The following is a 25,442-nucleotide window of genomic DNA, read 5'->3' on the forward strand; positions in this document are numbered from 1 at the left end:
AATTTTACGGTCAACTGCAAAGTGGAGAAAAATATCGTGAGTAATGCAGACTAAGCTGCCCTCTGCCGGCAGTGCGGGAACCTTAAGCCGTCCAATTCAAATAAAACATCGGTTGCATGAAAATGAGAAATAAAATTCATTTTCATTCATTCTATTGTTGCTTAAAACACAATGAGCGTAAATTAACAACCCTTTCAAATTGTGGACAAAACCACACATTTATACATTTAATTATACCTCAAGGCACGGTAATAAATGATGAAATATTAAGCTATACGTTACTTTGCAGTTAGCAAAGAAATTTTACAGAATAGAGATTATTTCCTGTGAGCTTGTTTCTTCCTCGTTTTTCAAGGACAGAAAACAAGGTTGCCCTGCAAATTAACTTCAGTTGTACACTTCATTAAACCGTTACGACTGAAGTCGTTGTAGAATGTATACTATTTATCAGTAAATGGCACCATTATCTTTGCAAAACCATATAATTAAGTCCATAAAAATGCCCGTGAACAAGGTCTGAGAACATGCGTAATCATCAAACTATATTTCAATAAAGTATGTTAAAATTACACGGAGACGCCAGCTGCATTTGGGTGCCGCCAAGCTATTAATCAATAGCAGCATCTTCGGTTCAAAGTCAACAATGACCCTAAAGCAAAAGGGGTGTGCATATGTTCAATGGATTAAGCCAAGCTATCTAGAATTATACCATTTTTTATGAATGTTACGCCCTGGTTAATCTTAGACGTTAAGCTACACTAAAACAGATTTTGAGCATTGGACAGACAGCGATGTTAGGCACGGAAGTAAGCAATGCCTGGTGTGTATAATTGGAAAATGAATTATTCTACAGAAGTCAGACTTTTGAACGATACCTGGGATGTGAACACAAGGTATCCGCCCCGTTGCAATAAATATATAAAAATATTTTACAGTGGAAATAACGGCGAGGTTAACAGGGTAAACAGTTATGAACGCAGAATTTGGGCATTACTTACAATGAGTACTGTTGTGACATAGCAGTTGGTAAAGGCTGAGTTGTTTAAATCCCAGAGGGAAACTTGAACAACTGTCATAATCTCTATTTTCAATTCGTATGTTTGAGATGCAGCTCTGAATTGAGGAATAAAACCGCCAAGCTACAATAGGTTTTTTTTTAATATAAAACTAAATTAAACATGAATTAGTTTAACAACAAGTTTAAACACATAAACACATCTACAAATTCGTTCCATAAGTTTTAAACCAATTCCCAAATTAATCACTCCCGGGTGGATCTTCACGAAAGCAACAATAACCCATAGACGTTAAAGAGACACCAGACAAAGCGCATTTAACCTTACGAATTCAAAATGAGTTTCCTTTGCAAACATAGTGGGAGGCTTACAGGCTGCTTAGGCCTTAAATGCCTCTGACTTATGAACACAACTTCTTTCTGGTTATACTTAGCTTCCCCTTTGAATTTAAATTTTCCATTGTATCACTAGTTCTGTTAAATTTTACATCTAACAATAATTTTTTCAATCTACTAAAGTTTTTTTAGTAATATAAACAGATTGCTTGGCCTCTGTCAGCCAGATACAAGGTTTTACAAATTCTTTTGAATGGTGTGTCCAACAAATGCAAACGTACTCTTTACCTTCTATCCTTACATTTATCTAATTAACATCTCAAACTACTATACCTCAAAGTACCCAGATCAGCTGGTTTTAATCTAATTAAGCAACGCACATAGACACACATATAGACACAGGCGCTACTAAATTCCAATTTAACAATAAATTCCAATAACATTATAGACTTTAATATCTCTTAAGGGCACCACACATTCACAGTCCAAGGTGGGAACAGCCACGATCTTATGCCAGATCATGGAATAGAATGATAGAATTGTTGCAGCGCAAAAGGAGGCCATTCGTCAATGTTCATGCTGGCTGCCCGCGAAAACAATTCACCACCCTCCCCACATTTTCCTCCTAACCTGCAATTGTGCTTCTCGTCAGATAATTATCCAATTCTCTTTTGAAGGCCTCGATTTGCTTTGCCTCCCCCATACACTCAGACAATCACCTTAAATCGTTGTCCTCTAGTTCTTGTCGCTTCCGTCAAAAGGTGCAGTTCTCCAGGCCCCTAATGATTTTGATCACCTCTCTCAATTCTTAATCTTTTCTTCTCCAATGAGAGCACCCCCAGCTCCTTCAATCTATCCATGTAACTGAAGTCCCTCATCCCTGGAATCATTCTCCTGAATCTTTTCTCCATCCTCTCTAATAGCTTCGCATCCTTCCTAAAGGGCGGTGCCCAGGGTTAGATGCAATGCTCCAGTTTAAGCCGAACAAATGTTTTATAGACACTATCAGAACGTCATTGTTTTGCTGCTCTCTGCCCATATGTTTAAAGCTCACGACTGTTTATTCTTTATTAATCGCATCCTTGACCTGCTATTCCAGCTCCATCAATTTGTGCAGATATATCAAGTTCCCCACCTCCTGCGCCTTAAAGTTGCACCTTTTATTTTCTGTAGCTTTTTTTTTCTTGTTCCTTCCAAAATGCATCACTTCACAATTTTCTGCATGAAATTTGATCTGTCACTTGTAGCCCATTCCATCAGCCTGTCAACTTCCCTTTGAGGTTTACCAATATTCTCGTCGCCAGTCACAATACTTGCAAATTTTGAAGCTGTTTCCTGCGCATCCACGTTTAGAGAGTTAATATATGTGAAGAAAAGCATGGGCCCTAATAGCAACCCCTGGGATACCCAACTATTTATCTTCCACCAGGGCGCAACAGTTTGCCACTCCGAAGAAGAGTCATATTGGACTCGAAACGGTAATCCTATTTCTCTCCTCACGAAGCTGCCATACCTGCTGAGATTTTCCAGTACTTTGTTTTTATTTCATTTCACTACTATTATTTGTTTACTGCCAATTTCGCATCCATGTTGTTTTTGTCCCTTTTATTCCATGAGCTCTAATATTGTTTATATGTGGCAGAATATCAAACACCTTTAGGAAGTCCATAGGCACCACATCAACCACATTATCGTCATCAAACCTTTTTGTTACCACATTAAAAAAAATGAAGCAAGTCAGTTAAACACAATTTATCCTGAACAACGCCGCGCAGGAGTTCCTGAAATATTCTGCATTTGTCCAGGCAACTGTTAATTTTGTCTCATAATCTCATTTCTAAAATCTTTCCCATTAGTGAGGTTAAACTGAATAGCCTGTAATTACGGTGCTTACCCAAATAATTTTTTTGAACTAGAATGTGATACTTGCAATTCTCCAGCCTTCAGGTCCCATCCTAAGGAGGATTGCAAGATTATGATCAGTGCTTGTGCAGTTCCCACTCTTAGTTCCCTCAGTATGCTTAGAAGCATCTCGCCTGGTCCACACATAAGTAGCCTTTCAATCCCTAACTAATCTCTAGTCCTAATTTCTCGTTTTCACCACCTGTTTTTTTTGTATAGTTCAAGAGGATCTTTGTGTTGCCTACATTTCCAAACCTGGGAGATATTGACAGATTACCACGAGACTCGCCATAAAATGCAAGGAACCATGTCTCCTTTCTTTAATGGTCCGATGTATACTAGCTGAGCACGCCATGTTTCAGTTTTACTAGACTTTCAAAAACGTGTCAAGCCCTACATTTTGCACATCAATCCCTAGGAGACTGAAAATTAACTTTTGCAAGTACGAAGCATCGTCCCTTCCGATTTGTTGAAGATTGAAAAATAAAACGAAAGTTGTTTTTTTTTTCCGCATATCCTAACTCTCTTTACCGGATATTCATTTTTCTTGCATTATTTCGCTATCCAAACTTGATGTTCGATAGAATGCAATATTCCAACACCCTTTCCTTTGTTCGGACTCTATGCTGTTTATTAACAAGTCTTCAATCTGATTGGGTTGGAAGATATACAGATAGTTGCCGGTTCACACAGATCCCAAATGCTTTGTAGCGGCTGTAGCCCTTTTTGGATTCTCATGAACTCTCTCTAATCTGACATGGAAGGATTGTGAGCAGCGAAGGAAAGGTGCCTCTCAAGATCCTGCCAGGGTATTTGAAAACGTTTTCATGGGCTATGCATGCACTTGGTTGCCTGTGTTCATTAATAACACTTCTTATTTAAACTTCTCAGTATACCTTTGTCCTGAAATCTTTGTTGAGGTGATACATATGTGTAGGTGTGGCAAGCAGGACAGTCATATTTAGTTCGTAAGTAGGTATCGATCGTTTTGCAACAGTTATGCAAAGTCAGGCCTGAAGTTGTAGTGATGTTACCTGGTAAAACGACCATGAGAAGTCATTAGGAAATATAATAGGTACATATTGAATCCGTGAAGCAGATGATGTAAAGCTAATCGAACAGGCTTGAATGCATTTGATAGAAATAATAAAGAATATCAATCTCCAGAAGAAGTTGTTGGAATGTGGCCATAATGTTACAATAGTCGCCTATTTCTCAAATACACTCCTTGTAGGCATTTTCATTAATTATCTCATTTAATAAAGAGTACTAACCCGACATTTCAATATCTCTTGGCTCTCTAATTTGATTACAGGCAATGAAGGTATTATAATAATCATGTATCTCCACGTACACGGAATGTCCTACACAAACCTAACATGAAGGAAAGCGAGTGTTTCAGTCAAGGTGTAAATGGCATCAGCACAGTATGAAAAAAAATGTTAAAAATAACACTCCGTGCATGTTTTATATTTGATTTGAGGCACAACCCTATTTCCATCTAACTCGATCTGCACATCAAAGAGAAGGCTTGCTAGACATGTTTCTTTAAGCTCTCGGGTCAGGTCCAGCTTGAAATCACTCCTAGAATTTGGATTGCAAAAATTAGGCAGTCACAAACGCAAAACCCTTGACTCTGTTGATATAGTTGTAGTCTGCATGTAATTTTACGCACGATCTGATGCTCAGAGGTGCAATTCACAATCTGAAAAACAGTACAATGTTTGCACGGAAGATCTCCGATGTAGCATGAACTATGATTCATCACTAATTTCCATTCAGGCGTTAATGTTCATAATTATTCCAACATTTTTCTGTTAGTTCATTGTGTTTGACACAAATGTGGCATACAAATGTAATCATAAAGCGGACTTGTTGTCCATTACTACATTATTAACTAATTGGCTCATAGGTCCTTTATTCAGAATATCGAACAAAAAATTTTGAATTAGGGATCTACTTAAACCAAGGACAGTTTCATTATCCCACACGGATTTAAGCTCCCTCAAAACAAAAATAGAATGGCCTTGAGAGCACCCGGTGCCTAAATGTCTGTGTGTGTGTGTGTGTCTGTGTGTGCGCGCTTACTTTCGAGATAGAGAGAGAGAAGAGGAGAGCAAGAAACAGCATGGTTCCATTGACCCTTTCTATCTTTCCACCGTGACGTGTTGTTGCGATGGCGTTGTGTCACTACAGGTTAATGACGCCACAAGGTGACATACCTTACACAGGAAAGAATGCGGGTGATTTGCGCAAACATTGTTCTGTGGTCTAATTGATGCACTAATAACCAGCAATTTGAGGCGTCAAGGTTCCATTTGATGCCTTATTTCTCATTGGACTGGAAGCATACTGATGTCGAAAATTCTCCTAAACACGCTCTAAGATTTGTTCCCCCTCTCTGCAAATAACACTGTTCCTATTCCAGTCTATATTAGGATCATTAAAGTTACCCGTTATAACGTACAATTATTGGGTAACACTGAAATTTCCTTGCAAATATTTTCCTCTGTATTTTTCCCACTAGATGTTGCACCATAACAAACGCCAAGCAATGTAATGATACCTTTACTACTCCTCAGCGCTGGCAAAATAAATTCTGCCCTTTAACCCTCTGGGATATACTTTCTGTCAAGCACAATACTGTTCTCCTTAATCAATGCCGCCAGCTCCTCATCCTTGCCTCCTTCCCTAGCTTTTTTTCACAGGGAATGGAGTTTAAAATCATGAAGCCTTGCAAGGCACCAGTTAGACAACCCCTTCAATACTGTGAACATTTTTGGTCCCCATATCTAAGGAAAGATATATTGGCATTGGAGGCAGTCCAGAGAAGTTTCATTAGGTTGACCCTGGGTATGGAGGGAGTTTCTTATGAGGAGAGGTTGAGTAGGTTGGGCCTGTATTCATTGGAGTTTAGAAGAAAGAGAGGCGGCCTTAATGAAACAATTAAAATTCTTAGGGGGCTTTACAGGGTAGATGCTGAGAGGCTGTTTTCCCTTGTGGAGTCTAGGATCAGAAGGCATAATCTCAGTTAAGGGGTCGTTCATTAAAGACAGAGATGAGGAGGAATTTCTTCTGCCAAAGGGTAGTGAATCTGTGGAATTCTTTACCGCTGGGTCACTAAGTATATTTAAGGCTGAAATAGACAGATTTTTAATCGGTCAGTAAATCAGGGTTTATGGGGGGGAGGCACGAAAGTGGAGTTGAGCATTATCAGATCAGCAGTTATGTCATTGAATGGCGCAGCAGACTCGATGGGCCGAATGGCCTACTTCTACTCCTACGTCTTATGGTCTTATGGGCTGATCCGTTATTGGCCAGGTTATCATATGTCTACGCAGCTATCAACGTCTGCAGATCACCAATCTTTATTTAACTACATGCTGCTATTCACGTGCATGCACAGTGACCCTATTTCACATTTTAGTCCATCCCCTCTTCCTCTGAACCCACCGACTGCCCTATCATTTCCTTCTCTAGCGCTCTCTGTCTTTCTCAGTGCTCCATACACATTGATGTTCCTCTAATCTTACTTCCTGGTTCCCACACTCCTGTCTAGTTAGTTTAAACGCTTCCAATATATTAACAAAGTATTGGGTAACAAAGTTGGTCCCGGCTTTGCTAAGGTGCATCACATCCAGGCTGTGATGAGGTCCAACTGTCCTTCTGGTGGAGCTAGGCGAGGGTGGGGGTTGTGTACGAGCTCCAGTTCCTGCCCAGCTTCGGGGGCTAGCTGCACACGGGCAATCCGGCAGCTAATGGGTTCAGCCATCCTGTCATGTGACGGGGAGTGCAAATGGTTCCCAGTCAGGGGACGGGAAGAGGGGACAGGTCCAAAAAGAATTCTCAGAGAGGGAACCAGGACAGGGGACGGGAAGAGGTCCCAGTTAAGGAGAAATAGGAGCAGAGAAAGAGGTTCTAGGCAGAAAGAGGCTGCTTAAAGTGGTGAGGGCTCAGGTGGAGCACTGACGAAGAGGTGGGATTAGGAAAATCCTAAAAAACCTGGCTTTATTCTCTGAGCATGTGCCTTGAACCTCAGACTTTGTCGACTTTAAACAAATAGTTATTGTTCCCTAACCATATCGTACAACACATTTGGGCCTGGCTAAGTTTCATAACATAAAAGAAGGGCTTCTCCAGAATTTCGAATCCACGGTCAAATATGATTGTTCTTACTTACTGAGTTGGAGGTTGATAAGATGTCACTATGACTTTGCTGCACTTATTGAAAAGCCGAATAGCTTTGTCGATTGAAATGACTTTTCTGGACTTTCACCCTTGAGTGATTTGCAAAAATTGACCAAAGCTAGGTTAATCAAGTTAGCAGATAAATTAGAGTTAGAGTTAAAAGCAGGGGCGAAGAAAGCAGATATAATTGAGTTAATAGCACAGCGTTTGATAAATCAGTTGAATTAGTTAGAATTTAGTCGTAAATGAGGCAGCTTGAGACAGAAAGAGAAATGAAAATTGTTCAAACTGGAAAAAGAGAGAAAGAAGAAATGGAACACCTTGAATAGGAAAAAGAAAAAGAAATGCAAAAGTTCGAACTTGAAATCCAGAGAACAAAATAACCATACAGCATGACCGGGCGTTAGGAATGCTTTGGTTATGGAGTGAAAGAAAGGCTACTAGTTTGGAAGAAGAATCGAGTCCCACTCCGAGCTCTTCACTTATTTCCTAAATTCACTGAAGATGGAGTTGAGACATATTTCACTTCGGTGGAATAGGTGGCTTAAAAGTTTAAATGCTCAAAGGACAGATGGACTTTCTTTTTGAAAGGTGCTTTGGTGATGCCTTTGTAACTTTACAATGTGATATGTGTAATTTTGGAACAAACTGAAAAGGTTATCTGTACAGTGTGTAATAAACTATTTGTTAAATGTTTGTGATTTAACTACTTCTTGTAAAGAAATTGCAAAGTGATTGAAAAGGAACCTTCACTATGGTGAAGTTTTCTTTCTTCCCGGGGAAGGTATGATAGGGAAATCCAACTTACTTTCTCGTGGTGTGGGGTCAGGAACTCCATAGTCATGACAAGCCTGGCAGTTTTGAGCATGCGTGAGCTAGTAGTGGGCACTGAATGCAGTCTCTAGAAGTTAAAGGGATTCGTGATTATGACTGCCTTCATAAAAACAGAAACATAAAGAAATATTGTGAAAACACAGATCATGTGAGCCGGAGCAGAATTACATAGTCGACACCAACCCCAGGCAGAGGACAGTGGGTGGTCCCAAAGGAAGTTCCAGACAAGGAACAGAGACAGGGGATCGGGAGAAGTCCCAGCACAGAAGGAGGCTCAAAGCATAAAAAGGGCTGTGGTTGGCAGACTTTGAATGGTGAGGGCTCAAAGAAGCCTGTGAAATCAAAGGGTTCTCAGGAGAATCGCTAGGCATAAAAGAGAGACCAAGAAAGTCCCTGGCAATCTCTGGTCAAGACCTGGAGATTGGAAAATGTAGCAGAATGTTGGTGATTCCAGGCTGTGTGTGGTTGGGGCATCAGAAAACTTTCAGAGCAGCTGTATGCTGCTCTGCCCGACTAAGGAGCTGAACTTATGTTTGTGAGTTAGTGCAGGAGTGCAGAATCAGAAATTTAGGATGGCAGAGTCTTTGGAGACGAAATTGAAACCCTGTGAGTTGGGCTGTCATTGAGGCCGTCTGAATTGCTGCGACTTGAAGAAGGAATTCCAAGGCAAGATCGGCTAAAATCCTTCGTGAGAGATGGATTGTCCACGAGATTGATGGACTCGCAATATTTCCTGATATGTGGGTGGGTTGTTGAGAAACGTGAGGAATCTGACTTGGTCACTTCTGCCATTGATTGTGCCGTTGGTGTATTCTACCACAATTTGTTGGTTAATTCACATGTGCCTGATATTAACCCTGATTATCAGAGTATAAAGTATATAGTGTAAATTGATCTTTCTTTCTGATCTTTTAAAGTAAATTTTATTTTTGTTTGTTCAAAGCCCGTGGAACCTTTTGTTTTCATTTCCTTAGCTAAGCGCCTTGATTCTCCAACTTTGTATACTTTAAACAAATACGTATTGGTCCCTAACTGGATAATATAAACAGCTGAGCGCCTGGCCAAGGTTCATATCAAGGTCTCATCTCCCTAAGAACTCGTTTCAATGCCCCAAGAATCTACAACCTAACCTCCTGCCCTATCTCTCCAGTCATTTCTTCATCAGCTCAATCTTTCAATTTCTATGCTCACTTGCGACTCACTTTGTCATTAATGACATTAATGACACAGAAGGAGGCCGTTCCTCCCATTAACTTTGGTGAAATTCCTTACCCTGACACATTGGCCGATCCTTCCTGAGTTCTCAGCAGTCACGCATTTCCTCTATCTGTGTTAGCCTTTAAGCTGTGGGGTGACCACATCGAGAAATGTGCTTTCCATAAATCTCCCAGCCTAGCAGATGCACTGCAGTAACAGCAAGTGCTGCACAAGCCCTGAATCCCGGTACTCGAGCTGCTCCATTTGACGATACTTGCTGCACATCTGGTAATCCAAGGCATGAGCAGCACACTGCATTTTCCACATGAAACAGGATGTATACTCCATAGATCTGGGCTACCCTATCATGACGCTTTTTATCAAATATTGAAAGTTAGTGATTAAATAAAACTCATAAACTGTTCACCTACTCGTCAATCAGGTGCTTCCCTTTTGTTGAGAATTTATTTTGTACAAAGGTTAATAAACATGTTTTATTGAACTGTTATTTTACCTAAAAACTTTAGATGTTATTTTGCTGATAAAATCAGAACACTTTGTTTTTCTATCCCTTCTTACTTAATTATGACATTTTCATCTTGATCTAATTATATAATTTGAAAAGCAGTTGTAATTATATGTTAAAGCATGAAATTGACTTCAGATTTTAGTATCTGCACTAATTAATGGATCAGTCAATTTTGTCTTCGTTTATATTTCATTGTTAGATTCAATTAAAATCTTTCCAGAACAGTAACCCTACGGGACTTCAAATCAAATGATTTCACTTCGATTCTGGGTGAGCCCGGTAAGCACCCAATCTTTTCAAATCTCCGCTCAGCTTTTTAACTCTCCGCTTTCAGGTCCTGCCCTTTTTAAACTTGTGGGTTTTTTTTTCGACTTTGCCACTTTCTAGTTTAAATTAATGCTCTAGTTTAGAAAGAGAGCAAAAAATACTCACCAACCAAAAACGCTTTCCTCTGACGTCACATTTTGACATTTGTTTTCTTCTTCAAACCGGCTCGCTCGGTCCTTCTGGCACTCCGCCATTGTTTTTAACTGTGTATCTCCAATATTATACCCACTGAGACTCGCTTTGTCTCCCGCTGACTCCCAGCCACTACCTTTAACTGTGGGCCTCTCTGGCAGATCTGTTAAATTCGCCTGCAGCAGGCTCCGCGCCGCTGCTTTTAACTGTGTGTCTTGATAATCCTCCCTCCAGCAACGACTCAGGGATGTGCACAAGAGGCACATCTATTGTTTGGAGGTTTGTATGTTTTCACAGCAAAGCATTCCAAGTGCGAATGTTCGGCGATTATTCAGTGCTAGGATATCAAGTTAACATCGGTTTTCGCTGAGGGCTCCAAGATCCTTCGGTCAAAAGCGTACATCCTGTAGCTTTGTATCAATCCATAATTAATCCAATTGGCAGATTTGTCCGAAATTGTCTAGTATTTTCCACTGCTTTAAATGTTAATTTGCTTGTCAGTTAAAGACTGATTGGCCTCTGACTGGCCTACCTGCACTACAAAATCATTGCATGGTGTAGGGACTTGAAATGCTATGATTCGTTTTCGTTCTACTCAATTTGTCATTAGTGTTTGAAATGTATACGAATGTTTCTAGAAGATTGTAACAACTCGATATCATGCGATTAATTCTCGCAGAATTTCGAATGTACCTTTCCTCCAGAATGTAATAATCTATAGCCAGAAAACGTTATCACAGATGATTAATTTGATTCTGATTCCAAGATTAATGGCCGCGGGGTTAACTTCAGGAGGCTGTAAAAAAAACATTTTTGTGTGTGTGTGCCTTTACATGAACGGGGAGGAGAAAAATAAATAAAGTTATATCTGCAATCAAATTTTAAACCAAAAAATTATTGCGCTATGGTATCTGTGGAAAATGCTACAAAGGGTAATCCTTTAAAGTTATTGGCGAAATGTTGCTTTCTGTCCAACTTATAACAATTGGAAACGTGTGATTTATCAAAGCAATGGTTAAACATGTACTGCTCAGAAAATTTCAAACGGGGCAACGTTATATAGGTATCGCTATAGTTTCCATAAACAGTTGTTGTGACGAATAAACAACATGAACCATCACATCAGGCTTTTGCATTGCACTGTGCAATATATCAATTCCTATCTGAGGTATATTAACCATCAGCTACTGTACAAGATTGCTCTGTTGTTTAATTTCCCATGTTACCATCACTAACAGTGACGTCACTGACAGGGAATGAATTATGGCAGGACTTCAGAAAAAAAATCAATCTTGGATGATTCTCGGGGAAAGCGAACGGTGTGCCCATACGCTTCGGAAGAAGGGAGAGTCTGAGCGGTCCCAGAGTAATGAAAAACATTCTGTTGGCGCAGGTTTCTGATTAAAGACACGATCAGGCGGTGGTGTAGTAGTATTCTCACTGGGCGGGTAATCTAAAAATCCAGGTTCATGATCTGGGCAAAAATAAAAATACCTGGAAAAATTCAGCAGGTCTGACAGCATCTGCGGCGAGGAACACAGTTAACCTTTTGGGTTCGAATGACTCTTCTTCAAAACTAAGGATAAATAGAAAATAAGTGAAATATAAGCTGGTGTAAGGGATGAGTGGGGGGGTGGTGGGGTGGGTGGGACAGGTAGAGCTGGATAGAGGGCCAGTGATAGGTGGAGATAGCCAAAAGATGGCATAAACAAAAGAACAAAGATGGTGGTGATATTAGCTAAGAAATGTGCTAATAGGGACATTAAGGGCAGAAAGCAGGACGATCAAGGGACAGATGGCCCTCGTGGGGGTGGGGGTGGGGGTGGGGCTGGGGGGGATGGAATTAGGCTAAAAGATATAGATAAAACAATGGATAGAAATACTTGCCCCCAGCCCCCCCAACCCCCCCCCCCCCCCCCCTTGAAGCAGCTTATATTTCATTTATTTTCTATTTTTCCTTAGTTCTGATGAAGAGTCAATCGGGCTCAAAACGTTAACTGTGTTGCACTCCGCAGATGCTGTCAGACCTGCTGAGTTTTTCCAGCTATTTTTGTTTTTGTTCTAGATTTCCAGCATCTGCAGTATTTTGCTTTTACCTTAATGCTCTTGGCACCCGAGTTCGAATCCCACTGCAACAGATGGTGGAATGTGATTTCGATAAATATCTGAAATTACAAACCAGTGGTGAACGTGGAACAATTGTCATGAGAGTCCATGAGAGTCCATCCGGCTCACTAAGGAAATCTGCTGACCTACATGAGATTCCAAACCCACAGAAATCTGCTTAAAAGAATGAAAAAAAGCGAAATCCTCCGGACTCAACAACAGTTCATTTTACCCCTGCGATAGTGAGCTCTCAGGATTTGGAGCACTTTGGAATGTCTCGTTGTCGACCGCTTGCACTGTAAGCTCATCAACCTCTGATTTCGAAATCATGTAAACATTTTAACTCTGATCTCTCTAGTATTGACCTCCACTTTGAACAACTCGTGCACGCTTTGTGAAGAGTAATTTATGAAACTGCCTTAGTAGTACCGATACAAAATACTCATTCCATTTTCTCTCCATGCCCTGCGCCTTTAACCATATATTAACTTGAGTATTGCTGACAATGAGACATACTGTCAAAGCTTTTGTTTTGCATTCATCAGGACAGATACTCATGAATACCAATAGCAAACGCAAATACAGCGCATACTGTACGAGGAGAGAGTGCTGATTGATTGGCAAGTGAACCATGATTGGTAGGGATGTGGCCATGGAGAATCCACTAGGGAGCAGGTCACTGCCAGAAATTTGTTTAAATTCAAATCATGCAGATCGGCTGAGTGGTCAAGGTAGTGCCATGTGGAATTAACCAGGGAATGGCGGTCATTCAAGCTTTTGTTTAATTGAAGAAGGCACAATGTGTGGACATGCTCTTTCTGTCTGCAAGGGGCGAGCCGCTGTATGTGAATATATGTAACCTCCAGCAAGCATAATTAAGCCACACTGTGAACCCAACTGATAATCTTCAATTGGTTGCCAGTGTGACTCTTAGTAGAATCAGGATCTTTACGCAAGTGCTGTCCAATTGCAAAATCACATCTAATATTGGACATTATGTATTAAGTTTTGAAAGCACGGGCTGAATGGCTGAAAGGTGTGCTGTTTGAGGTGGTCATTGAATTATTGGCATCTCCGGCCTACAAACCTGGCAACAGATCAGCACTGAAATTCATACGTACTACTTCGTGCGACAGGCAGAACGTCTTTTTGGTCTGACAGTAGCATCCTGTTGGCGTAGAATAACATCCCTCTGACTACTGCATCATAGTACATATAATGGATAACGTCACCTGTTGTTCAAAACTTTGAGACACCTTACCCTTCTAGGGTAATCTGAGGTATTTTGGGAACTTCTCAGCACTGAGGTTTGCGACCTTAGTCTCATTCATGAGTTGGTGAAATATGCAGCGAGCAATGATCCGATCAGGGTAGCCATTATTCTGCAGGATGCCTTCGATGTCCCCTATTTCAGCATCAAAGCTTACACTGTGGGCAAATGTCTCTGGTCCTACATGCAGATGAGATGTTTGCTATATTTAATCATCGGCTGCTAGTAGGAATTTTCTTAGACACCTTAATCAGCGCCAACCTCCGCTGAAAGTCAACTTTAAAATGGAACAGTCGAATGAGCTATCTTTCTTCGACATGCTCCTTGAGAAATCTGCCGTTGGGTTCTCTAATATAGTCTAGTGCAAGTCCACCTTCGCTGATCAATATATGCATTGGGATTTCCACGGTTCTAGGCAGTGTAAGATGCAGCTTTTCAGCAACTTAATGAACGGGGCCTAAACCATTTATTCACCGTTCAATCTTGACACTATGGGATAATGGCTATCCTGACCAGACCATTTCTCCCTGTGTATCACGCAAACCCATGAAAGTGCCTGAGGCTGAGACCTTCGAGTCTGAAATGGGCCCACTCTATCTTAGATTAGCCTGGAAGGGTAAGATGTCTCAAAAGTTGGAGCAACTGCTATGCAGTAGCGACATGAGTCTCCACCAAGACGATATTGCTTCAAACCAAAAAGACGTTCTGCCTATCGCACAAATGAGCAATGTGATATGTGAATTCCAGTGCCGATGTGATGCCACATGCATAGGTCATGCATTCTAATAGTTCGGGGGAGGCAGCTGCGTAGTAGTAACGTGAATGGATTCGTAATTCAGGGGCGCAGTCTAAAATTCTGGGGACAAGACTCCAAACCCCATCATGACAGCCATTCAAATTTGGATTGGGTTAATAAGCTGGAAAAACCCTCCGAAATGGCGTGGCAAGCCAGTCAGCTCAATGACAATTAGCGACGGGCAACAAATGTTGGCCTTGCCAGCAATGCTCAAATCCCATGAAAGAATAAAGGCAACATTGCAGATCATATCAAACAGCACAGCGCTTCAGCTGTTCAAAATAGGCAGAGTGCTGACATAATCAGCCCTCAGAAAGGTGAGAACATAGTGTCTGCCATTAGATTTGAGTCTGGAATTGGACAACACATCCTCAAAAATTTTGATTGTGTTAAGAATCATACTTATAACCGAATTAAGTTTATCTGTTGTGGTCGCAGAGTGGCTCACATACACATGCTAGAAACTACATATTTCCCCTCACAGGGCCCTGTCCTTTGCAGACAACAGGAACAAGCCCACGCCTTGTGCCCTTTTCAACTAAGCAAAGGCCTTGGGGGCGGGGGGGGGGGGGTGTTGTGGGGGCAGCCATTCCTTACTTTATTTCCCCATGTCAATACTCAATTAATCGGAGTCGACCTGCCAGGTTTGAATTAAAACAAAAGCCTGGAAGTGATCTGTTCATTGATACATTCTCTCTGGCAACGCCTCTACCAATCAGAGTATTCATGCCAACAAATTGCATTCCCTTGCCATGCTGTATAAATTGTTGTTCCCTTTATTATTGGTATTCACGTGTATCTCTCCTAATGAGTGCAAGGCGAAAACCTTCGACAGTGTATCTCTTTTTTCAGCAATATTCTAGCCTCTATACTGCCAAACAACTATTTATATATCAACTTCAATTTCCCTATTAGGGTTCACTTCATCACGTACCACTAATGTAATATTTACATGTTGGTAGAAGATTTTCATGTTCCTTTTTATGTCAAACTACCATTGTATTCACATATTCACCATATGTTAGTCGTAGTTTTCTCTTCATTCCAACTCTGAAATAATCTCCTTTACTTTGGTTCTCGGTTGAAGCATCAGTCTACCAGGTGTCATTATACATGCTTTTTTATTTTTCATCTTGTTCTGTAGCTCCCTTGACATCCATGGAGCCATTGCATTGTTTTGCCTACCTTTTGCCCTTTTTGGAATATGCATATCCTATACGAGATACATCTTCTCCTTTAAGGTAACCATTGACATTCAATGACTTCACCATTGCTGAATCCCCACGATCAATATCTTGACAGAAGCATAATTGGATCAGCCGTTTAAATACCATGGACAGAATTGCAAGTGAGAAGCTAGGGGTTTTGTAACGAGCAACGCCTTTGCCTGACTCCCCTAATCCTATTCAACAGCTACATGGCACAAGTCCCGAGTGTAATGGAATACTCTCCAATTGCCTGGATGAGTGCAGCTCCATCAACAATCAATAAGCTTGACACCATCCAGGACAAAGCAGAACGCTTGCTTGGCATCCCATCCACCACCCTAAGCGTTAAGTCCCTGCATCACCAATGCACAGTGATAGCAGTGTGTGCCATCTACGAGATGCACTGCGTCAACTCACCAAGGCTCCTTCTACAGCACCTTCCAAACAGGATAGCAGATACACGGGAACATCACTACCTGCAAGTCCCGCTCCAAGCCACACAGCATCGTGACTTGGAACTATATCACCATTCCTTAATTTCACTGGATCAACATCCTAGACCACTTCCTAAGAGCACAGTGGATGTATCTCAACAATATTGATTACAACAGTTCAATAACACCGTTGACCATAACGCTCTCCAGGAGGAACTTATGGTGGGCAACATACGTTAGTTTAACCACTTCCTGTGAAAGAAAAGAAAATGGTCCTGTTACAATCTTCCTTGCCAGACTTTGACTCAATTTTACCGGCCCGATATCTGATCTCCTTTCATTGAGTTAACCCTCTTACTTAAAAGTTCTGTTTTAGAATCTTTTCGCTATTCTTCACTACTAAACTAAATGTTTTGATGCAATAATGACTTTTGCCCAAGTCTTCCAAAAAGCCATTTGGTGGGCTATGCCCAACATTTTTCCTAAGAACATAACAGGCAATATCTTCTTCTATTTGGACTCAGAACATATTGGTAAAGGAGATTCTTTTGATCATATTTCAGAATTTCCTGCAATGAAAATATATACTTTTCCAATATTATGTAATCCTCCTACTCCATTTTGCATCTCATTTCTACATTGACATGCTAAGTTTTTAAGTATATCAACCATTTTCTGTTTTCGTGGTATGACCGCTGTTGGATGTTGGTGAGAGTACAGTGGTATGTTTTTTTTTTAAAGTAAGATAAGCCGATACCCTTACTTGGCTTGTGCTAAATGTGACTCCAGTCTCACAACATGAGGTCGGGTCTTGTGACCCGCTCCAAACCCCGCCTACCCGACGCACTAAGACTGCAGTGTGTATCATATGTGTGTTGTAATCTCATATCCTATGCAGCTTCCAGGGCACAATCCAAATACTGGACGTCCGCAACCTGTAGATACAGGGGCAACAGTTACATGGGAACGCCTATTCTATACGCGTGCAATAACGACTTTGGTAAATATCACGGCCCCTTCATGTAGGTTGGATCAGCTTCTGCCTTCATTACAGCTTTGTGGGAGTACCCTCAGCTTATAGACTGCAGCGGTTTAAGAATAAGGCTCAATACCATTTCCCCAAGGGCCATTAGAAATCAATATTAATGTTCTTACTGGTGGCTCTCAAATGCCCAGAATGAACTAAAGATACAGGGGCAGCGAGTGAAGAATGTAACACGTACCGTCCTATCATTGAAGGCCACATTCCCACAGTAATTAACAATATCTTTGACTCTTTTCGAATATAATCAAAATTCTACATAACTAACCCTGTCAGCTCTCTCTACAGATTGCAGAGAAGGTCAGTGACTGTGGAATCTTTCTAAAAGGACGAAACTTTACTAAAACAATGTCAATCTTTGCACAACAAACAACAGCCAACACAAGGTATCAAGCTAGCACACATACGACTGAAAATAAAATGTTGAGTAGAACTATTAATGTCAAGCTGTTTTAAAAAGTGTTATCAGGACTTTATGTAGTTCAACTGGATAGGTTTATTATTTATAGTGCTCAGCTTTTCTCCAATGGTAAATCACAGACAAAAAATAAGGCTTCTAATGTTAATAACAATGATAAATTAGCAATTATAATACAGCAACTCTAATATATATGCACCTGTACATTAATACAAACGTTGTGCCATCCACCCACATACCGATACGTCGAACTCTTTTTACTTCTCTGTGTATATATAGATTTTCGACACGCAGATCAATTACAGTAAACATGGACAAATTCAATTATTTCCCTGTGTCACGAATGTTGACAACATCGAGAGGCAAGGTTGGATGGCACGGTTTTAAAAACAAGAAATCACTCTTAGATGATTCAGGAGAGAGACAAACCGTGTAATTATACGATTCCCGGATAGGCAAAGTTTGAGCACTGTCGGGGTAATTTAATGGGGTTTTGGGGACAGATCTAACATTAAAGGCATCAGAGGAATTCCTCCGTCTGTAGCAACAAATTCCGGACCTGTAGCCGTAAGTATTCCTGTCTTGCTTGCACTTAAGGGCGATCAGAAAAAATATTATTAATAGAAATATGCAGGAAGTTGACCCTAAGGTTATGATTAGCAACAGATTTAAATCTGAAAATAATTCGGAATTTCTGGGCTTGTTTTTTCGCTCTAAGAAGTTTTCAGTAACGTTAGCCAGGACTGAAAATAGAATTGTCACCGTACTGGAGAGACTGGGCTGCCCATTGTCCTTTACCAAAATTACAAGCCTCTGTGTCAGGGCATCTTGGTCTCTGAAGCTTCGAGTTGTTCGGATTTCTCCAGAGTTAAATCCCACACTAAAAACACTGCGATCGGTGGCTTCTATGAGTTGATAGGAAAGCCGTGCGTTCTGTCCGGAATCTGCATCTGTAGCAATTACCTTGGAAACCAAGTATCCTGGATGTGCCGACTTGGATACAACCATCGCCACTGAGCTGTTGTACATTGAAGGTGAAACAATAACTGGAACATTGTCATTTTGGTCCAAGATAATAATATTCACGATGGCAGTGCTGCTCAAGGGGGGGATTCCAGCGTCCTGAGCTTCAACTGTGATCTGAAAATTCTTCCGTATTTCATAGTCAAAGGAGCGCAGCGCGTAAATGTGTCCACTTTCCGAGTTAACCGTAACGTCGCCAGACGCTGAAAGATCTTGTATGCGACTCTCCAAAATGAAATATGACACCTCGCTATTCTTGTCCAAGTCAGGGTCTAAAGCAGTAACAGCAAATATCGATGCGCCCGGAGTATTGTTTTCCATCAGAAACAAACTGTATGACGGTTGCGTAAACTGTGGAGCATTATCATTTACATCAGAAACAGAAATGAGGATGGTTCTATTTGTTGAAAGAGCGGGTGATCCTGCATCCCAGGCTGAAATGCAGATGTTGTATAGCGGAGTCGTTTCGCGATCCAGTGTGCCGCTGACTACCAACTTGTACTGATTATTCAAAGACTTTTGAAGTTTAAACGGGATATTTGGAGGCACCTGACACTGTACCTTTCCATTTTCACCAGAATCTCGATCCATCACACTTATTATACCGACTACCGATCCGAATGCCGCATCTTCCCGTACTTTACTCGATACCGAGGTCAATTTTAACTCCGGCGGGTTATCATTAACATCAATTAATTCAACAAGAATCTCGGCGCGCTCAGCTAATGTGGGTGTACCATTGTCCACAGCTTGTACGTCAAGTTCATAAACATTATTTTCCTCATAGTCCAGTGAGCCTTGAACTCGAATCTGTCCTGTTTCTGGGTCCAAACTGAACAACTCCTGAACCTTTTGAGAAACGTGACTAGTTAAAAAGTATTTTACCTCGCCATTTGTTCCTTCATCTAAATCATTAGCGTTTATTGTTATCACCGAGCTACCTTTTGGTGCGTTCTCCAATATGTTAACCCTGTATATTTGATGATCGAATACGGGAGCGTTATCATTGTTGTCCAGCACAGTAATGATTATTTCTGCAGTGCCAGATCTCCGAGGAATTCCACCGTCAATTGCCGTCAGTATTAGGTGAAATGTTGACTGTTTCTCGCGGTCTAAGCTGTCTTCTAACATCAATTCTGCAATTTTACTCCCATCTCTTTTGCTGTGAGTCTTCAGGCCAAAGTGCTTGTTTGTGCTGATTTGATAAACACTCACTGTGTTTGTGCCGACGTCTGGATCGTGTGCGCTCTCGAGAGGGAAGAGAGCTCCTGCTGCAGTCGACTCAGAGACTTGTAAAGAATATCTCTTTTTGGCAAAACTGGGCGAGTTGTCATTTATATCCAATATCTCCACGTCAACGCGATGTATTTCCAAAGGATTTTCTACCGCCACATCCTGAGAAACAGTGCAGGTCGAGCTCCCTCCACAGAGAATTTCCCTGTCGACTCTCTCGTTCACAACTAAAATTCCATTCCCCGTGTTGACCTTCAATAACTGTGCACCGCCATCAGAGACCAGCCTAAATTTGCGAACTGTCATCTCTCGAATGCTGAGGCCTAAATCCTCGGCGATATTCCCAACAAACGCACCGCGGTCCAGTTCCTCAGGGATCGAGTAACGTATTTGCCCGAAAACTAGATCCCAGACACACGCTAGGTATATGAAATAGAACTGGCGGCTGGGTGCTGTCGCCATTGTTCCCGATGGCATCACGTTGTAAATATACCAAAATTTCTCCCAATCTCGCCCTCTTATCTGTCTCGCTGGAAAATCGAATGCTTCTTCTGGTGGAGAAAAATGTCCATATTAAACGGCTAAACGTTAGGCCTCAGTGTGCGCTCCTTCTGGTCGTGACTCGATGATTTAAATGCTGGCAACGTTTGTCCTGCCCTCTGCTTCTGCACTGTGTTTTGTATAAAAGGAGGGAGGTAGATCTCTCGCAACGTTTGGTTTTCTTATTGGTAGACAGCGACACAAAGAGTCCTTACCCATAACTACACCAGGCATTTCTTAAAGCTGAACTGCTTTCATGGACTTTACCAATGAATCTGTGTATTTTATGGTGCGCAATAAAAATTCGACCTTGTGCTGGAAAACATTCCAATGCGTTGTTTAGCAGCCTTCATTTGTCGATTTGTTTCAAACAGTTGTGGCATTTGAAATTTTGTTTTCTTAACTACTAATATTGTAATTTAATAGTTAAGTCAACTTTCACGCAGATGAATCCATAAATGTGACGCTGTAAGTTGCGTAATTTGTATTATGTATAGACTTTCATCAATGCTTGTGAGAAAGTTAAGTCAATGTGATTCGAAGTCTAAACTTCAGCGAACTCAAAAGTTATGCAACTGTTTTCCTGTCTGCCGGGTGTTCCTTGGTTCTAACAGCAACTCTGGCTGCCGATTTTAGTGATTCCAACGGCCCGCGTCTTTTCAACAGTGAAGAAAACGCATTAATGGTTGGGTTGTGAATTATTTGGATAATTGCTTCAAAATCCCTGTCAAAGTCATAAGTAGGAATATAAGAAGAAAAAGGTACTGCATCAATGTAGAGCATGGTCACATTATTGGATTCAGTTGTAATTCCCAGCTGCAAAATTTGCGCTGATCTTGTCCTTGCACCTTTGAAACTTCAGGGCATTTACACCAGGAAAATCCGCTCAGCTGGCAGCTTTTTTCAAAGCGCTATGAAAAATTCCAAGTGCATTTGGAGGTAGCTATTAGTCAGTATGATATTTGTCTCCAAACATGCCAGGCTATTAAGGAAAACGAAGCTACATGAACATAAGCAGAAAACATTTGGCTGTACTAACCTTTCTCTAATTCATTTTCCACTCCTCAAAAGTTTGCTGTGAGGTTTCTTCCTGTGGGTGATAATACTCTGCCCCACAGACCCTTACAGAATACCGGTGTGGAAGTCATTGCCAAGGTGGGTGTAGTGTTTCTCAGTGATCACTCGGGCAGCTTTCTTTACCGTCTTAGCCCTGACACAACCGACCTTGGACCCCAGTTGAGACAGGAGAGCGATGGCTGCTGGGAGCTGTTCGATGGGGATCCCAGGGCCAGCGCACATCCTGACCCCGACTCACAACCACTTGGAGCTCAGCTCCATCAAAAGGAAACGGTTCTTGCTCCAAATCTTTTAATTCAGCATTAAGGTGGTAAGCGTGCACTTCAGTGGTTAAAATTGTGACATGTTACAAGGAAAGCGTAGGGAACGATTTTTTTTTGGGAATCTGGCAAAGTCATATCTCATCTGGGTGGATGGTGCTACCTGACTGAATTTGATGTGGAAGAAATTTCGTCCCTGCATCAATGTCATCCATCTCCTTTATTAGTTCGACCGCAGAACAGAAACTGTTAATTCGCTTGAGCATATCCTTAAAGTTTCATTCGAGCGAACAGAATTATAGGCAGTTCTGAAGTTTTGCGCGTTCTGTTTCTCCAGAAATGCAAATAAAGCCTGAAATTTAAAATACAAGAACGTTGCCCTCAACCATATCAGTATTTTATTCTGAACATCGGAGCCGCCACCATTGGATATATTCAAAGCTGAGACAGACAGGTTCTTGATCTCTAATGGAATCAAGGGATATGGGAAGTCGGCAGGAAAGTGGAGTTGAAGCCCGAGTTAAGCCGTGATCGTGCTGAATGGAGAAGCCGGCTGAATGAGCAGGTCTGTCCCTGCTCCCAAATCCTTGTGTTCTTATTTCTTATGCTCTTCAACTCTCAGTCCTCCATCTACCTCTCCTGCTTTAAGGCCCTGGTTAAAGTTCACAATTTTACTGAGGTTTTGAACGTTCATCGGAATACATAATTTTTTTGTCTCCGCTTCCAATTCATTCTGATTTGATTATGGTAGCCAGAGCACTTAAGGGCATTTATCTACATTAATTGTGCTTTTAAACTAAATAATGTGCACAGATTCATTGAATAGATACAGCACAGAAGGAGGCTATTTGGTCCCTCGTATCTCTGCCAGCTCTCTACAAGTGTAACTCAGTAAATTCCACTGATCCTCAATTTCCGCATACAATTCTACTTTGTTTTCATCACTTAGGTGACGTTTACATTACACATTGAAAGAAACAATTAAATATTCCTGCACCAACCATCCCGCCCCCACCCCCAACCTCCCCCTACACCCGCCATCCCCCCACCTCCCCCCCCCCCCCCCACCCCCCCCTCCCCCACCCCGCAGCTCCAGCCCCGGACAGAAAGTGCATTTCAGATCCTAAAAGCTCACTGTTTAAAATGTTTTTTTTTCCTCACGTCGCTAGTCGTTCTTTTGCCATTCATGTTTATTCAGTCACCCCGATTCTTAACCTATTAAGGAATTTAATAAAGCCCAATCCTGAAATGAACAAATGAAGAACTTGAATCTTGACCAAGTACAGGGAGAGAAAAGTGACAAAATTCGCTACAAAATGTAGAAAGAAAGCGTGAATAACACAGCTAAATTTGAGGCTGGTTGCTGCGGGACAGAAATCATTGAGATGGGTGCTACAAGCTGGGAAAACCTTTGCAAGGCAGATTTATTGATCCTCAAGAAATCTGAGACGAAAGAGTCCTTAAGAAGAGCGAAAAACCAGCTAACATGTTGAGCTTGTTCCTAAGGCAAGACATTCTCTTCAAATATAGGCTCGAAGTTTGCATTGGGGTATGGCCTTGCCATCATTGAACTGCAGTGAGTAGACATCTTAGATGGATCTCGTCCGTTTGGCTGAGACAACAAAATTGGCTTTATAATTTGGTTGTGAGTATAAACTTAGCACATTCTGTGTTTACGATACATTGCATTTAACCTTAAGGTGGATTTGATCTTGCACTTATTCTTTGAATGGACTTGATTATTTAAATATTTTGTTTCAACTTTTAATGTTGTGACCATTACGTTAATGCAGTTCATGACTTATTCTTATAAAAAATATTTTAAAAGTTATAGACTCATCCTTTATACCTCAACTTATCTAGCATTCTTAGATGGAAAATGTTATGTATTGAGGTAGGTTTACTCAGGGGAGTTAATTCTACTGCAACATACCTAATAAGTATATTATATCCTGAAATACCTGTTAGGAATCAATTTCTCCAAGCACTATATGCTTTAGAAAATGGAAGAACATTTGATTATTTGGACACTCTCTAGTAATTTCTTTCATAGTTGCAAAGTTAGTTTAATCTGTAGAAAGATACCATTCCCAAAATATCACATCTCTTCAGCTAAATAACGAACAAGTCACCTGGGGAGATGAGCGTTATTTTGTCTACTTGAGTTACAATGCAAAACAAACTGATGTTTACAGTTTGTGTGCTCCTCCTGATTGGCTGAAAACACTTGGCCTGGGAGAAGTTCTACTTGAACATTTTTGTTTTGAACTCACTGTGTGCCTTGGGAGCAAACTGTAAAGAAACATTGCTCCTCTCTCTCTCTCTCTCTCACGCAAGAACACCAAATCAGCAGTGTCAAAATCTTTTCAAATTTTATTGTGTTTCTTCAAATGTCCCACTATGCCAATGCCTGCAGAGATCTTTTCTGTCTTGTCCTTTTTTTTGCCTCTGTCAGCACATCTGTGTGTGTGTGTGTGTGTGTGTGTGTGTGTGTGTGTTTTATGGGATTTTAAAATGGGTAAATCGTTAGAGCTCTAGATTACAAATTGTATGTTAACCAGTCTTGCAACTTGTTTTTAAAAATTACCTTGTATTTCATAATAAACCAATGATTCTGAATTTGTTGAAAGAAGCCATGTTAAAGTCTCTATTTAGGAGTAGCAGTATCGAAGTTAAGCCATTGGCAATTTTGCTGAGTGAATTATAAACATTAACATTTATCGTGCAACCTATGGAGCAGTGGCGCTAGGGAAACTGCACAATCCTCCCATACCACTTGGAACATAGACTGGGAGCCTTGTGAGATTTTGAAAGGCGGGAAATGGGTGATTGGACACGGATTAATATTAATTGGTAAAGGATATGCATTATTAAACGAAAATGGTTTTGGAAGTTGCCAAGGCTTTTCTGGGAGTGGAAGCTTTGGCAGTAAATTGCTTGAAATCCTTGATTAACGCTGAACTAAGAGAGTTAGCAGATAAAGTGAAGGTAGAAATAAATTCAGGATTTCTTATGGATGAAATGGTTAAAGTAATTACCCAGCGTATAGAATCAAAGCAGGATGCACATGAAGTTGATGTAATGCAGCTAGAGAAAGAAGAGTCATATGGACTCGAAACGTTAATTGTGTTCCTCTCAGCTGATGCTGTCAGACCTGCTGAGATTTTCCAGTTGTTTTTGTTTTTGTTTTGGATTTCCAGCATCCGCGGTTTTTTGCTTTTATCTTAGAGTTAGCTAGGATTTGCGAATTAAGTAGCTTGAGATAGAAAGAGATAGAGAAAAGCAGATGCTTGAACTTGAAAAAGAAAAGTAACTGCAAAAAAGTGAATTGGAGGGAAAAGGGAGAGAAAGAGAAATTAGAAAACTTGAATTAGAAAGAAAAGAAAAAAGAAAAAGAAACGGGAATGTGAATACCTGACCTCCAGAAAGAGAAGGTAGCAAGGGAGGATTGCGAGAACAATAAAGAAAGAGAGGCAAAGGCTAGAGAAGGAAAAATAAAAGGGAATACCAGCATAAAAGGCTGGATTTTTTTTTCAAAAAGTGGTCTCCGATGCTAAGATAACCTCTGATGAGCG

At 40.9% G+C, this 25,442-nt stretch overlaps 1 protein-coding gene across 1 annotated transcript in view; it reads right to left on the bottom strand.

Annotated features, from left to right (window-relative positions):
• LOC121281394 (cadherin-23-like) overlaps window positions 1-25,442 on the bottom strand; it is a 125,375-nt gene that overhangs the window by 37,990 nt on the left and 61,943 nt on the right. Inside the window, 5 exon segments of the mRNA XM_041194338.1 lie at window positions 4,150-4,287; window positions 4,528-4,627; window positions 4,744-4,837; window positions 15,818-15,926; window positions 18,064-20,564. Coding sequence (XP_041050272.1) covers window positions 4,150-4,287; window positions 4,528-4,627; window positions 4,744-4,837; window positions 15,818-15,926; window positions 18,064-20,564 — 2,942 coding nt within the window.

This window comes from Carcharodon carcharias, chromosome 8 (assembly GCF_017639515.1).
Source record: "Carcharodon carcharias isolate sCarCar2 chromosome 8, sCarCar2.pri, whole genome shotgun sequence".
Taxonomy (NCBI): Eukaryota; Metazoa; Chordata; class Chondrichthyes; order Lamniformes; family Lamnidae; genus Carcharodon; species Carcharodon carcharias.